At 50.7% G+C, this 15789-nt stretch overlaps 1 protein-coding gene across 4 annotated transcripts in view; it reads right to left on the bottom strand.

The window, feature by feature from the left end:
* Positions 1–15789, bottom strand: part of FAM107A (family with sequence similarity 107 member A) — a 57729-nt gene that overhangs the window by 7802 nt on the left and 34138 nt on the right. The window contains exon 2 of one of the 4 annotated variants that reach the window (XM_070493642.1): positions 14599–14662. In XM_070493642.1, the coding sequence (XP_070349743.1) occupies positions 14599–14662 (64 nt within the window). Of the gene's footprint in view, positions 1–4402; positions 4800–12309; positions 12676–14598; positions 14663–15789 lie in introns of those variants that run through there. The other 3 variants (XM_014868738.3, XM_014868740.3, XM_014868739.3) reach the window with 3 other exon arrangements.

The following is a 15789-nucleotide window of genomic DNA, read 5'->3' as shown; positions in this document are numbered from 1 at the left end:
ACACCTAATTGGCCAAGCCAAGAACCCTCACCCCATAGGTCACCAGCCAGCCAATGGGTCGGCCGCCCCGGGCCGGGGCGGGAGGGCCCGCTCCGGCAGTAGGACGCAGGCCGGGATCGCGTTGAGAAGGGCGATCCTGTATTTTCATTTTGCACTGGGCCCTGCAAATTATGCAGCTCATCCTGCACCCCAGGTCTAATCAGCGACCAGTTCTGGTTCAGGGATCCGCTCAGGCCCTTTTCTTCTTTTTCTTTTAAATGAAATTAGCGGTGAGAGATCCTGAAGGATGTGGCTGGTTCTTCAGCCCAGAGCTGCAGGCTGGGAAACCGTTGCCTTTGCCCCTTAGTGTTCTGAACTCTACCAAACACGTATGGGATCCGTGGACACGTGTGTGTGTGTGAGCGCGCGCGCCAGGGCTTCACGAGCTGCGGAACTAGCCTTCCTGCCTCTTAGGTTAATTAGAAGAGGCTTCTGTGCAGAAGCGCCTCACAGAGGTGCTGGAACAAAGAGACAACTTAGCAAAGCGCGGCTGCTAGGCCGAGACAATCTGGGCTCTCCTGGAAGTCAGCTGGGCCTCCTGAGCAGAGACGGGGTCCCTTCTCAGGGCAGCTGTGGCCGGGTCTCTCGGGCTGCTGGGGAATCCTGAGAGATCTGAGATTCTGGGAAGTGGCCACGATGGGGCAAAGAGGTGAGGTGACCATCTCCGAAAAGACAGACGAACACCCAAAGGAAGAGCTGGCAGGAAGAGGAATGGGCCCACCAAGGAGGCAGCTAAGTGGCTAGTGAATATCCTTCCCCGGTTGTCAAAGAAACGCAGAAGGAAGCGGAAGTGTGTGGACGTGGGAGCCATTCAGACCCGGGTTTGAATCTTGCCTCGGCCCCTGCTTAGCCTCGGGCAAGTTTACCCTCTGTAGCAGGAGTCCGGGAACTACAGCCTTTGGAGCAAATCCAATCCCTTTGGAACACAGCCGTGCCCACTCATTACTTACTGTCTGTGGCTGCTTTCCACTAGAACAGCAGCCTTGAGGAGGTGGGACAGCTGCTTTTGATCAGCACCCTTCTTAATAAGGTTGTTGCAAAATAAATGCGGTGTTACTTGCAAGTGCCTACTACAGAGTCGAGGACTCAGTAAGTGCTGGCTACCAGGGCTGCCACATACAGCAAGGCAGGTTGTGCACTGCACAACTCTAGGGCCTCACTCCTGTAGATTAAACTGAGTGGTGCCCCTGGAATTGCATAGTGTGGCCACTTTGTTAGCTGTTTTAACAATTAATATTAATAAATTTCATTCCTACTCTTGGATTGAGCTTTCTCATTCTCCTAAAAACTGCACTGGTTAAATTGGTGGATTGTAAACCTGGCTGCATATTGGCATCACCGGGGGAAGTTTTAAAATACCAATGCCCGAGTCCTACCCCAGGGATTCTGATTTAATTGGCCTGGGAGGCCTTTGGGATTTAAAAAATCTCCCCAGCTGATTCCAATAGTCAGCCAACTTTGCAAACCATGGAGTTAAAAAAAAAATCAAGCTTCTTTGCTTTGGCCTGAGTGATTTCAGCTGACTCGTTGGCCTGGTTTTCGTGGGCAGGTTTGATTAAGATCACAGTTCGTAGCAGCTGTGTGACCTTGGATGGGTCTTTAACCTCCAGGACCCTTCTCCTCTGTAAAATCAAGATGCTGTGAAGACTGGATGAGCTCAAGCGCTGGGCATGGGGTAGAGGCAGCCAGAAGATGATGGCTAAATTGCATGTCTTGCATGACTACAAGATGGGCAAGTAATTCTACTTAATATGCAGACTGTAGGACCGACCTCATCTTTCAGGGCGGGTGGGTAATAAGAGGGGGGAGGAGCGATGCCGAGCTTCTCACTTAGTTCTTCTCCAGTTCTGCTGATGACTCGAGGGCTCCTACTGCCCCTCCCGGAGGCTCTGCAGGACGCCAGCCCCAAGCCAGGCGAGGCTCAGCTGGGATCACTAACTGTACCCAGGGTGAGCTCACCAGGCCGCTGGGGTGTGCGTGGCTAACGTTAGGGTGGCAGCTTTGAAACTAAACACTGGCACCCCCCCTGGCGCAGGAGAGCAATAAGGAGAGATAGAAGGGAAGTGACACCAATGAAGACACAAGTTCCAGTTCATCCTGAGAATAGCTGTGGGACCCCAGGCTGTCTGAGGCTTTGACATCCCCTTCACCTGCCTCTCCCCGGGCCTGGTGGTTCTAGTTCTGTCTTTGATGGCATCAATGATAAAATGACACATGAGCCAGTAAGGCAAAGTGGTTCAAGAAGATGTTTTGGAGAAAGACTGGGTTTGAATCATGGCAGCACCACTTCCTAGCTGTGTGACCTTGGGCAAATAGCTTAAACTCTCTGAGCCCCTGTACAGTGGGGATAATGGTGATGCCTACTCATGGGGCTGTTTGGAGGGTGAAATGATATAATGTGCATGATATGGTTAGCCCAGGCCTGATAGAGTAATGCTCACTGAGGGTGAACTGTGGTCCTTTTGTCTTGAGGGGACCTGTGGCCAGCACTCAACTCTTGATGAAGCCTCACTCACTTCCACCTGGATCTCACAATCGCCCTGGGAGGCAGCCAGTGGTATTATTATTCCCATTTTGTAGATGAGAAAACTGAGGCTCAGAGAGGCCAAGCTACTTGTCCTAAGATACACAGAGTTAATGGTCCAGCCAGGACCTTTAGACTCCAAATTCAGTGCTCTTTTTACCACTCTGTTATCTTCCAGGTGCAGAGTGTCTTTCAGTCAAGAAATGAAGGTTTACATCCCTTTTGTCTCTCTGGATACTCAAGAAAGCCCAAGGAAGAGGCAGTGTGAGCCCACTTTATAGATGAGAAAATGAGGCTTTTGGTTACTGGAGGACTCCTGGCCCATACGAAATACAAACTGTCACTGGGGAGCCCAGCCCAGCCCCAGCCACTTTGGGCTTAAGCCAGAATCCACAGGCCTGTCTGCCCATGGCTGGTCTTTGTTTAGAAGCGGACCAGCTGGCGGCCTTCCCTCCCCGGGGTGTTGGCCAGTCTTCACTCCTCTGCTCCCCCCGACCCTGCCCTTGTTCCTTATCACTGTGCAAGCTGCTGGGTTCAGAACACACCGTGACCTTGGCTCAACCTTCCATGGGGTGGAGGGGCAAAGGAGAAGGGAGGCTTTTTAAGTAACCTCTGGCAAAGGAGAAAGAGGCATTCAGGAAAAGTGACAAGTGTGGCCATGGATTTCCCGACCCTTGTCACTTTTTTCCTCCCAGTGGGGAAAGTGCCTGTTTGTATTTCCCTGGCCAGCAACCAAAGGGCAGTGTATCCGGGAGCCACTCAGATCTCCCAGCAGCTGCGGCAGATGTCCAGAAGCCCCTGTAAGAGCTCTTGTCCATCTGGATGCCACCTCCCCACCCCAAGAGAAAATGACTCAACACAAACTTCCTGAACATTCTGCTTTGGGTCAACTGTGACTGCCTACTCTGTGAGGAGAAAGTCTGGGTGGGCATTCGAGGTTTTGAATGAATTCCACAGCTGTGTCCAGGGCTGGATATGGATGGTCCTGAACAAGGCTGGTGGACAGTGTTGTGTAGTGGATCAAGGCACAAGTGTCAGCAGACTAGATATTCCTGCTGGCCCACCAGGGGCATGACGCCAGCCACTCTACTTAGCAGATGCCTCCAGGGGAAAGATCCTGGCAGGTGCTCACCACCAACAGCACGAAGAGCCACTCAGGATCCGAGACACTGGAGACACCAGTATGGGGCTACCTGTCAGCCAGGAACCCACCTGGGTTTGGTAGCAGTTCCAAAAAGTGACACACCCAATCCCATGACCCCTGGTCTCTGGCCCAATCGCAGACTTCCTTGCATTGCCAAGCGCTAAAGCCAAATTCATCAGAAAGGTGCGCAGTTAACACGCTCACGTCCACTCGCTGTGTGCCATGGACTGTGCCAAGCCCCTCACAGCCATATCTCATGAAATTCTTACAGCAGACTGCGGAGGGGGTACTGTCAGCACCCATTTTTACAGATGAAGACACTGGGGCTCTGAGGGGTCATCTGGTTTCCCCAGATCACACAGCCTGTGAGTGAAGGAGCTAGATCCGAGCAGAGCTCTGACCGACACCCAAACCTGTGCTCCCTGCGTTGTGCTGCCCTGAGCACTCTGGCCTTCGTCTATCAGTTGGCAGGAGAATTGAAACTGCCACACTGCGTGACACTGGGCTTAGATGAGGTCATATCGTGCATAAATTCAGATTCATCTGAGGATTTAGAAGACGGAGATCAATAAGAATGGAGGGCTGGAACTGGCGCTCTCTCCACTTTGCTTTCTATCCTGCTCCCAAATCCAGGCTGCCAGGAAGCACCCTCTAATCATTTCACAGATGCAGGGACATAGCCCTATGGTGCCTACCTGTGTGCCAAGAGCTCAGCTCCCCAGACGGCCCACCTAGTGCTCCAAGGCTGCCTGCTTTCCCTCGCACCTCCTCCCTGCACAGCGGACAGCAGGTGAAACAGAAGAGAAATGGTCTTACTTCTCAGGCGCGTCTCCTCTGCCGTCGTCGGGAAGGGAACTCAGGGGCAGAGTTGCTGGCTTCTCGCTCCACTGGGAAGTCCCAGACTGGCCAGGAGGGCCGCCTCCAAAGGGCGGTTCTTAAACCCCTGGGGATTGCAGGCGGCTGAAATGTGCCAGTGAGCGAGGCAGCTTTGCATTCCTGTTTATTCTGGTATCAATAAAAAGGAACTGTTACTATAGTAACAGATATTTCACTTGGTACAGGGCCACTTCCACGATGCGGAACACCGTGTCCAAGCCACACGCTTGAGAGGCACAAATAAATACCTATTTCGTCAGATTGTTGAGGAATAAGAAACATGCCAAGCTTTGTTCTGAGCAAGGCGGCTCAAGTAGAGGCATTTCCCTTGTTTCCGCCGGGAGGGTCAGCAAGAGTGCATCCTGGCACCTCCCGGTGGAGGGGACAGCCACGCTTCCTGCTGCAGTGCCAGTTCTTTGGGAGAGGACTGCTCTGGGACGTAAGGGGAGGGAAGTGGCATTGGATAAGTTCTTGGTCATCCACTGATACACATTATTTACTCCATACCTTGAACTTCATCTGAACTTCAGAGAGGAGTCAGCAGGATGTGGCTCAGGAGAGGGTGTTGGGGAGTGGCAGCTGACCCGCTCTGGGCCGGAGGAGGCCTGTGTGTCAGCCGGGCTGGGGCACCGGCCCCTTCGGCAGCACCCAATGCCCCTGAGCCTTGGTTTCTGTGTTTGTCAAACGTGGACAAAAACAGGGTGGTTGGGAGACAACATAGATGACCTGACATTAGTGAATGCATGTAGTCAGTGCTCAGCAAATAGGACTTTTCCTGCAGAGGGAACTGGACTCGATGTTATCTGCGGGCAGGGCCCCAGCATGTAGCACTGAGCCTGGCAGAATCTGTGCTCCGTACATCGTGGCTCAATGAGTGAATGTGGACGTAAAAATAAAGAGTGTGCGTAGGTGCTGAAGGCCGACCTGGGTGCTCGCAGACAATGGAGGCATTCTCCTAATTTCATAATCAGCCTTCACTTGAAAACTGGGAAGTCTTCTCCAGCTTTTCTCATTATCCTTAGTCTCCTAGCAAGGAAGCTGGCATTCCAGTTAAACTTGGGCCTCACTCCAACTTTGCTTTCTCATGAAGGGTCTTGGATGGCTGGAATGCGATGAGGCCCAGGGCAGACATCAAACATGAATGGGGGCATTAAAAATACATTTTTTGTCCTCTTTGGCCTCTAATATTCACTTAACGAACATTTATTGAGTACCTGCCGTGCTCCTGGCATTGTTCCAGTGCTGGAGATACAGTGTGAATGAGATAGCCCTGTGCTCAGGTAACCTACATTCAAGGCGGGGGGACAGATGAAAAATAAGGACAAGAAAATGTCAAGCTGCGATGAATGCTATGATGAAAGTGGGACTGGGTGAGGTGGAAGGAGGGACTGGGAGCTTAGGAAGGATGGACACGGAGGAGGTGATGTTTTAGGAAGGTCGGAATGGTGAGAAGGAGTCAGCAGCCTGAAGACCATTCCCATAGGAGAGCATTCTAGGGAGTGGGAAGAGCTGGTGGAAAGGCCCCAGGGTGGGAACGATGGCATGATGGAAGAAGGCCACTGGGGCTGGAGTGTTGGGCATGAGGGGGCGGTGGGAGATGGGGCTGAAGAGAGGGGCGGGGGGCAGGTTTTGCATGTCCTGGGAGCCTTGGCCAAGCTGGCCATTCTGGAACCACTTAAACTTGGAGGATCATAAATTCTCAGGTATAAAACAATTTTCTGGAAACAACGTGTGGTCCTTTTTGTTTCTTCTTCCTACATTCTGCTTCTCTTGAGGTACTTAGAATGGTAGCCTCCTCCAGCTTCCCATCCTGCTGTGGCTTAACTTCATTCCAACGTGAATTCCATCCAACTGCACTCATGAAATTCCGACATGGAAGACTACGACTAAATGTGGTTCTGTCAAACCACTCTTCACTGCCCCTGGTCCCCACCCACATGTTGTCCTGCTGGGCATATGACTATTTGGGGCATTTCCTGGGGCCCACAGTGGCTTGTCATAACCAATCCCAGGGCCCTCTGACAGTTGGAGGAATGTGGGATCCTGGGGCAGGGGGATGGCCGACAGCTTCAGCTCATTGCCTAGAGAAGATAGAACCCCATAATCCAGCTCACTGCAGAGGAGCAGACTCTGAGAATCCTCATGCCAGCAATAACCTCCATCCCTACTTTGCGTTCCCTTTATTGGAAGACTCTGATGGCAGCCCCAGAGCAGCTGAGAGGCAAGGAGAGTGGGGCAGGAATCTTCCGAGGTTGGGTACCATTTTCCCCAGGCAGTTGGGAACTTCTTCCACTGGAGCTCTTCTTAGAGTCCATCTAGTGTCCAAACCCATCAGGCTCACCCACCCAACTGCCAGCCTGAGGCCAGGGACCTCCCCGATTCTTCTTAGTATTCATGTCCCAGTACCAAGGTGCTCAATAACTATCATTGACTTGCAGACACCAAAAACACTGATGTCCCTGAGAGTGTTACAACACCATCTTGCTGTCTGTGTGTGTGTGTAACTGTGTATGAGATCAGTGATCAACAGTCACCATTTCCCAAGCCACGCCTCATCAGTAAGAGATTATGCTACACCCCATAATGGGATACAGTCAATAGCAACCTCTGTTTATTGACCTGAAAAGATGTCCACTACATGTTTGGTGAAAAATGAAACTGTAAAATCACATGTAATATGACTCCCCCCCTCTTTTTTTCCCAAGATAAAAAAGTTAGTATACTATAGTATATAGTATACAGATATGGAGTATATAGTATATGTGTAGCATTTACATAGAGAGCCAGTCTGGAGGCACATAGACTCAACTGTTAACAGAAGTCAGTTCTGGATCACTGTCTCAAATGTCATTACCAGACAGCATGTAGAATGTGGGTTAAAATCGAATTACTGGGCCACGCTCCTGGATTGCTGTATTAGAACCTGTGAGGGAGGGGCCCAGGAATCCGCATTTTTAACATGTCCCCGTGGGGATTTGTTTATATTCGGGAGTTTGAGAACCACTACTCTATGGCATAAAGTTACGGCACCTTCTCTTTTGTCACGATGTTTTTGTAACGTTTGTGGCTTAAAACAAAATACGACCCCAAGCATATATTGCTTTTGCTATCAGAAAAAAGCATAAAAATTGAAAATATGAGAAAGAGCAACCTTTTCCAACCAACTATAGTTATGAGTCTCCTGTGCTTCAGGCATGTCCGTTTTGAGTATTGGAATACAGAGGCCCTCTTAGCAAAGGAGCCCTTTAGGAGTTTACTCCAGGTAATGGCCGAAGCCAGCCCTAGCTGCTGCCTCGTGCCTGGTCTGTGTGGCCTTCTCTGGAGGCCTTCTCCTTACCCCGAAAGGAAGGCCTCTGGAATGCCAGGGGCCTGGGGAACAGAATTCCAGCTCAGCCCCGCTGAGGACTGCAGGGCAATCCCAGCGGCTGGGCATACCCCTCCCTCACTCCCCTCCGGGCCCTGTGAAGTTTGTTTTCTCAGGAACTAGAGGAGCCAAAAGGAAGCGGGACCATGAAGACCAGGAGAGGCAGCCATGAGTGGGAGCTGCGGGATTTTCCGGCCCCATGGTGGGCCAGGGCTGCAGCTTGCATCAAAAAGCTTCGAAACATGTTTCCTTTCATTTTTTTCCTCCCTTTCTCCAAGCTGACAGGAGCCTGGAGCAGCTTATCTGGGCCCACAAACATCAGACAAGAAGTTTCCATGCCAACTCAAAACTTCCTCCTTGGCCCTGCATTCAGTCTAAATCTCCAAGGCCCCTTTTCAAGGCCTCAGTGTGGTTTCTGAGAAGCCACCCACAAAACAGCCCTAGGATCTAACCTCCCCCACAACCCCCAGCACGCTCTGCTGAAAGGACATGGGGGGAGAAGCCGTATTGGCAGGAAAACTGGTCATGGGATCCATGGGGAGATTATAAAAGGAATGAGAGTCTTCTTTACACCAAGTTTGAACCAGGAAGAATTTACCCCGTGGTGGTGGGATTTCAAGCGTGAAAACAGGAAAGTGTGAGGGAGTGGGGAGGAACTGAGAGTCTCGTTTCAGAAAGCTGGCTCTCCACCCGGCTGCAGTTAGACACGGTTAATCTGGTCTCTCAGCTGCAGAAGAACGCTGGGGGGCCTCCGGCCCCGAGCACATTTTAATTCACTTGTAGCCAGACAAGAGATGGACAGTGGGTCTAGGGATGCAGAGAGGGATGTGTGTGAGCGTGAGTGTGTGTGTGGAGAGAGGAACCTGGGCAGACCATAGCTTGTCCAGCCAAGCAAAGTTCCATGATTTCTGGAAGTGAGGTTGCCAGATGTAGCAAAGAAAAACGCAGCACGTCCCGTTAAATTTGAATTTCAGATAAGCAACAAATAATTTTTTTAGTATAAGCGTGCCCATACAACATTTGGGACATACTTACACTAAAATATTATTCACTGTGCATGTGAGATTCAAACCTAAGCGGGAGTCCTGTGTTTCAATTGCAAGCCTGCTTGGCAGGCAGTGATGGAGGCTACGGCTGCCCCTCTGGCTGCAGAGAAACAATGCAGTCAGTGATGCCCACAGGCACCTGAGAAGGTTTCCTTCTGTCCGTGCCACAAAGAGATGCTTCCCTTCCCACCAGGATTCCAGCCTGAGCTCCAGGCAGGATGCAGGTAAAGAACTTCAGGCGGACCTGCATAGCTTCCCAGGCACGGCCAAGCATGAGCGATTCCCCCGAGGTGAGCCTTCCGGCTCTGTGGGTAAGAGCCTGGGGTCAGCGCAGACACCAATCCTGGCTCCACTGCTGGGCAGCTAGGTGCCCTTCAACTTCCCCATTCCTCATCTCTAAAATAGGGCTGGCATCCTTGTGAGGAATACAGGAGACACAGCATGGAAAGCCCTTCACACACTGCCTGCCACAGAGTCTGGGCTCCAAAGTGGTAGCTGCTATGTTAAGAACCCATCCAAAAACATTAAAGATTCTCATCCAAGTGAAAAACGTGGGATTGAAGACTGGCGTTAGTACAATCTCAGCAACGTAAAACAAACACACACAACCACACACACACACACACACACACACACACTATGCTTAGCAAGACTGGAAGGAGACACCCCCAAATGTTACCTTGGTTGCCTGTGGTTAGCGGGATTATGGGTAAGGCTTCCCCCTCTTTATTCTCGATTTCCCAAAATATTCATGCAAGTATATATTACTTTAATATTAAGAATAAACTAATTTGGGATGAAAATTTTTCTAAAAGTGTTACACGACTTGGTGTACCACTTGAGGCTACTGTAGATGAAAATGGCTGCCATCCTGGGTTTGCTTCTATAATCCCATCCTTGGGGGCTTCTAAAGAAGGGGAGCTCTTGCCTCTTCACTAAATGGCCCCGTTCGCTCCTCAGCCCCACTCTTACCTCTTGCTCCTCCTTGTGTGAGGCAGACTAGTGGTTCCAGAGGCACACACCCCTGGGTTTGCATCTCAGCTCCAGACACCTGTCAGCCGTGTGACCTTAGACAAGTCATGTGACCTTCTGAGCCGCAGTTTCCTCGTGTTTAAAATAGGGGTTAATATTATTTACCTCCATGAGAGGAGGGACATCGCTCTGATTTGTCAGTAAATCCCTGTGCCTTACGTAGGGCCTAATGCATAATAGTGGTCAGTAAATATTGGTTGAAAGAATAAATGAAGTTGATGAGATGACAGATGTATCACACTTGGCAGAGAGATTGGCAATAACAAGTGACCGACTATCATTTGCCACTATTATTACTATTCTCAGAAGGTGCGCAGACTTTGGCACAGGTGGACCTAAGTTTGAATGCGTTTTCTACCTGTTAGTGGGACAGAAAAGGTCCCTTAGCAGGATGGTGGGCAAGCTGCTTAAGCTAAGCCTCAGTCTCCCCATCTATTAAATGGGGATGACAATTAGCAGTTACCTTGTAGGGGTGTGAAGACTGAAGGAGCTAGCACCTAGCACAGAGCAAGCGCTCCCTCCATGAGGCCCCAGTCACAGGCCTGTGCTCCCTTCCTGCTTGTAGCTGTGGGTGGTAGAGTTACCAGGCAAGCATGTCGTGTCGCCTGGAACGACTCTGATATGTCTGCTATTCTGGATGAGTTGCAAGGAAAAAATCTACCTTTTGAGTGAGGCTCAGAGCTGCAGCTCCAGGTTAGAGGGGGTACAGGGTCTTCAGATTAGAGATACCCCCTCCTCATCTTTGTGAGACGATAGGAACTGGGTGGGGAAATCGCTGGAGTTGGGATTGGAAATCAGATTCATCTAATTATAGAGCTCCTCCCTTTCTGCCTGCCCGGCTCAGCCAGATTTAAGACCCTCCTCCAGGAAGGTGCCACCAGTCCTGAAGTCTTGGCCAGGTCTTGCTTTTGGACTTAGAGAACCGTTGTTCCGCCCTTCCCAAGCGGTAACTCCGCGGGCGGGATCTCCACGGGGCGGAGCCAGGCTCAGTAGGAAAGGCAGCAGTCCCGGGGCTCGGGGCGCGGGGCGGGATAGGCGCGAGCCCTTGGCTTGCCTGGCGCTTCTGGTGCTGGGGGGTGGGTCTGCCGGCAGGGCTACCGGGTGGGGCGGGCTCCTTGCCCAAGGAAGAGAGTAGCTGCCCCGTGAGCCCAAGTCCTGTGACACTTTCTAATCACGTACCCCCAAGTGGCAGGGACCCGGCACAAGACCGATTTTCACTTTCCCAGAACGTCTGTCTCCAAGGCCACAGTCCAGAAGGAAACGCCCCAAACGCTTACTGCGGGCATTTTTTCTTCTTTCTACCTCACCGTATTTTCCAAGTTATTTTTACACTGTTTCATTTTCCTAAACAAAAAAATCTCTTATTGTTCTGAGTGGAAAAGTACTATGTGCTCACTGCAAACAAGTAAACAGACATAAATAGGGGGAAAACCACTTGTCACCCAACTCCCAACCTCAAAAACAACCTCTGTGGGTTTCCTTCCAAATCTTTTTCTCCTTAAATGCATACATATAGAAAAATGGTTCATGGGGATGGCGTGTGGCCGAGCAGTTAAATTAGCGCGCTCTGCTTCGGTGGCCCAGGGTTTCACAGGTTCGGATCCTGGGCTCGGACATGGCACTGCTCATCCAGCCATGCTGAGGCGGCGTTCCACATGCCACAACTAGAAGGACCCACAACTAAAAACATATAACCATGTACCTGGGGGCTTTGGGGAGAAAAAGGAAAAATGAAATCTTAAAAAAAAAGAAAACGGTTCGTCATCTTCCCGTAAATTGCTCCCTGCCTTTCCCCCGTCACGTAGTACCTCGCCTGACATCAGAAGCCCTTCCCTAGCGGCCTGTGCGTCTTGCACTCCTTTACGCCCCACTGCGTGCAACTCCGGTCTTTCCCATTTTCCGCTCTCCCACGTCCACAGACGCCTTTACGCACTTGTGTGAGTCTCTGCTTAAGGGACAGACCAGGAGGTGGAACCTCCAAGGACTTTTGTAGTCAGGAAACTGAGTGTGATTGTGTGCGTGTGTGTATGTGCGCGCGCGCTCACACACTGTAATAAAGCAATATATCTAAAGATAGATCCCCCAAAGGAAGAATGTAGGAAGCAGAGAAAGAAGAAAAAGAAAAGTAATTAAAAAGAATGAAAGAAGCAAAGGAAAAGAGGAAAATAGAGCAATGAAGGACCGAGGCGCCCGGCGAAGGGCTGGCCAGGGGCTGGGCGGTGCGCCCGCCGTGCCCTCCTCGCGCTCTTGGAGGAGGGGGCCGGGCGGCCTTGCCCCTACTTACCTGACCTGAGCAGCACGGCCCGGTACAGCCCCGTGGCCTCGGCGGGCCCCAGCGCCCGTTCGCCCAGCCTCTGCGCCATCCGCCCGCGCGCCAGACTGCGGAACCTGCACTGCGGCCGGGGAGCGCACGGCGGGAGCGCAGTCCCGAGCCGGAGCGCCTCCGCCGCGGTGACGCGGCCCCAGGCTCAAACCCCGCCGCGGATCAGGTTACGGCGGCGGCGCGAGAGCCCGGCGCGGAGGCGCAGCGGAGGGAGGGCCAGGGGCCAGGGGCAAGGGCAGGTACCCCAGCCCAGGCAGCGGGCAGCGACTCCCGCGTGAGGACTCCTGGCCCCGCGGTTCCACGGCCAAGGCAAGAACCCCGTGTGCTGATTGCCAGCCTCAGGCTCTCATCTACTCTTCTCCGTTTCCCTGGCCCGTGGCCCTGTTGAAAGCTACAACCAGGTGAGGGGGTTCTAAAGTGCCATCCCTGGGATCACATCCCAGTGCCACCAATTAATTGCTCTGTGACCCCACGATTTAATTAGTTAACCTCAGAGAGCCTCAGTTTTCTCATCTGTAAAGTGGGGATAACCATAGTATTTATCTCCCGGGGTAGTGAGCGTAATCAACTTTGTATATAGATCTATATATATCGACATCTATCTATCTATCTCTCTATCTCTCTCTCTATCTATCTTAGAACAGTAGCTAGCACAGCACAAACAAGCCATCCTGGCGTGGATGGCTTCGAGAAGCACAGGGCTTCTCTGGGGGAAGGAGATTGTGGTGGGAGGCCTGTGGGACTCCACAAGATTGATATCTGTGGCTTTGTGGAGTCCCTTTAACAGCCAGAGATGGGAGGACCAACCAAAAGAGGCTAACGGTGGAGGGGCAAAGTCAACGAGGCAGTTTTGGAAGGTATAAGAAACTGACATTTTGATTATCTGCTCTGTCTGGTGCTGTGCTAAGTTTTTTTCTAAAACAAAAACTAATGTTCATCGTGTGCTTTACGTCCTATTTTGTTTAATCTTCCCAGCCCCATGAGTTAGAGTCTGTTAGCATTCAGTTTTACAGATGAGGAAAGTGAGGTTCAGAGAGGTTAAGCAACTTCTCTGAGATCACACGGTGTGGAGCTGGGATACAAACTCAGACATGGGCCACTCTGGTCTACTGCCTCTTTGTCTCCTTAACCTTCACAACAGTGCTTGAGGGTAGTTATTATCTCCAATTTAGAGATGAGGTAATTGAGATTCAGGGAGAGGAGGTGGCTTGCTCATGCTCATATAGCTAGTTGGAGGATCCAAGACCCAATCCAGTTCTCCACCTGCAAACCTAGTGCCCCATGGCCAAATGAGCAAATATGTTTTTAATTCTTCAAATAACCATATTTTTCTGCCGAGGGCACAACAACACTTCCATTTCTCCCAAATACCTGAACACTTCAATTTCTCCACCTCAAATGACCCAAACACCAAACCTGTAACTACCTGCCAAAATCAACAACAAAGAAAGAGACCACGAAACTTCAAGAGGGAAACAGGCGTGTGTACATTTCAACCTTCTCCACCTCCCCGGTGCAATCTATAGACCCCTGGAGCTGTCCAAGGTTCTGGATGGCCTCTGTTCAAGGCTGTGCCTCCCTGGGCCAAGGAACCTTGAGCCGGCTGTTGGAGCCTCAGCCACACAGTACTGCCTCCCTCTGCCTCTGCCTTCTCCACCCTTGGTACCTTCCAGGCCAACAACCATCCAAGCCCTCTCTGGCTGACGCTTGGCCACTCCCCAGGTCCAGCTTCTGCTCTGACTCAGAGGTCCCTGTACTTCTGCTCTTCAGACACCACCCAGGGTCCTAAGGACCCATGTGACACACTTTGATCTTCAGAGACCTCACTGATTGGCCAGACCAATCATGTCTCTCGTCAACAACCAGCCACCATGAGTGCTAGGCACGATGTCAGACATTTGGCATTCACTAGCTCATATCCATTCTTCAGAGGATGAAATTATATCCAATTTACTGTTCATCCAATTTAATCCATTCAATAGCTCTTTGATTAAGTATGGTTATGCCCCTTTTAGAGATGAAGAAAATAGAGCTCAAATGACTTGCCCAAGATCACATAACTAGTTAGTAGTGGCACTGGAATTTGAACCCAGATGGTGCCAAAGCTTTTGTTGCAAGGGAGGCAACCGTGCTAGCTGTTGAGCAAGGTGGGGTTCAGGAAAATTGTTGGAGGAATGTGCTTTTACAGAGCATTCCAAAAGGATTAATTCTGGTTGCACCCCTGAGGAATTCTAGGTGGGTCTGACTTACCTGAGCAATTTAGTCTGTGCTTCTCATTTTCGCTATGAAATCTGGCCTGAGGAGAGTATTCTTTCTGTGAACAGAAAGAAAGTAGGTGGAGGTGAGGACCCTCAGTTCCGTGGCAGCGGGCAGAGGGATGAAATGTTCATAGTGTCCCTGAGTCTTTTGGCCACAGAAGGGACTGGTCAGGGTGAAAGTCCTCTACAGAGAAACAAATTACTGCAGTCCTTGGACTGTGTGTGTGTATCTGCATGTGTATGCGTGTTAGGGTGGCATTTATGAGACTCATGCTCATTCTTAAAAAACAAACTTTATTTTTTGGAGCAGTTTTAGATTTGGAGAAAAACTGAGAAGATAGTACAGAGAGTTCCTTATACCCCACACCCAGTTTCCCTATTATTAAACTCTTACGTGTACGTAGATGTACAAGTATGTAGTATGGCATATTTGTTACACTCAATGAACTAATATTGATACATTATTATTAACTAAAGTCCACACTGTATTCAAATTTCCTTAGTTTTTACCCAATGTTCTTTTTCTGTTCTTGGATCCCCTCCAAGTCACCACTTTACATTTCATTGTCATGTCTCCTTAGGCTCCTTGTGACTGTGATGGTTTCTCAGACTTCCTTTGCTTTTGATGACCCTACAGTTTGGAAGAGTACTGAGATCCATGTTCTTTTATGTTGAGGTCTTATCCATGCTGTTCCTTCTACCTGGACTGTCTTCTCCCCACGTTCCTGGCAAACTCCTCGTCCTTCGAGGGCCAATGCAGAAGGCTTCAGGGTTTGATCTCAAGGTCAGTTCTTAGACATCTTCTCTTCTCCCTCTACATCCTCATGACTTTAAAAACAACTCTAAGCCAACGGTCCCCAAACATTTATTTCCAATCCAGACTTTCCCTCTGAGCCTTAACTTTGTCCAACAGGCTACTTGACATCTCCACTTGCAAGTATAATAGGCCAAACTCACCATGGCCCACACAGAACTCTTGACCATCCCAGCCCCCAGCCTCTTCGTCCCCTGTCCTCCCATCTTAGTAAGCAGCTCCACTCTGGCCCTGTTGCTCAGGCAGGAGACCTGGGGTCTGCCTTGTCCTTTCTTCCCGCAACCCCTCAGTCCTCAGATCTCCGAGGCATGGTGAGTCCAGCCCCTGGGGTCTCTTCAATCTGTCCACTTCTCCTGATACCCCCACCCC

Source organism: Equus asinus, chromosome 21 (genome assembly GCF_041296235.1).
Source record: "Equus asinus isolate D_3611 breed Donkey chromosome 21, EquAss-T2T_v2, whole genome shotgun sequence".
NCBI classification, from domain to species: domain Eukaryota; kingdom Metazoa; phylum Chordata; class Mammalia; order Perissodactyla; family Equidae; genus Equus; species Equus asinus.
This window is presented reverse-complemented; position numbering and strand designations above follow the sequence as displayed.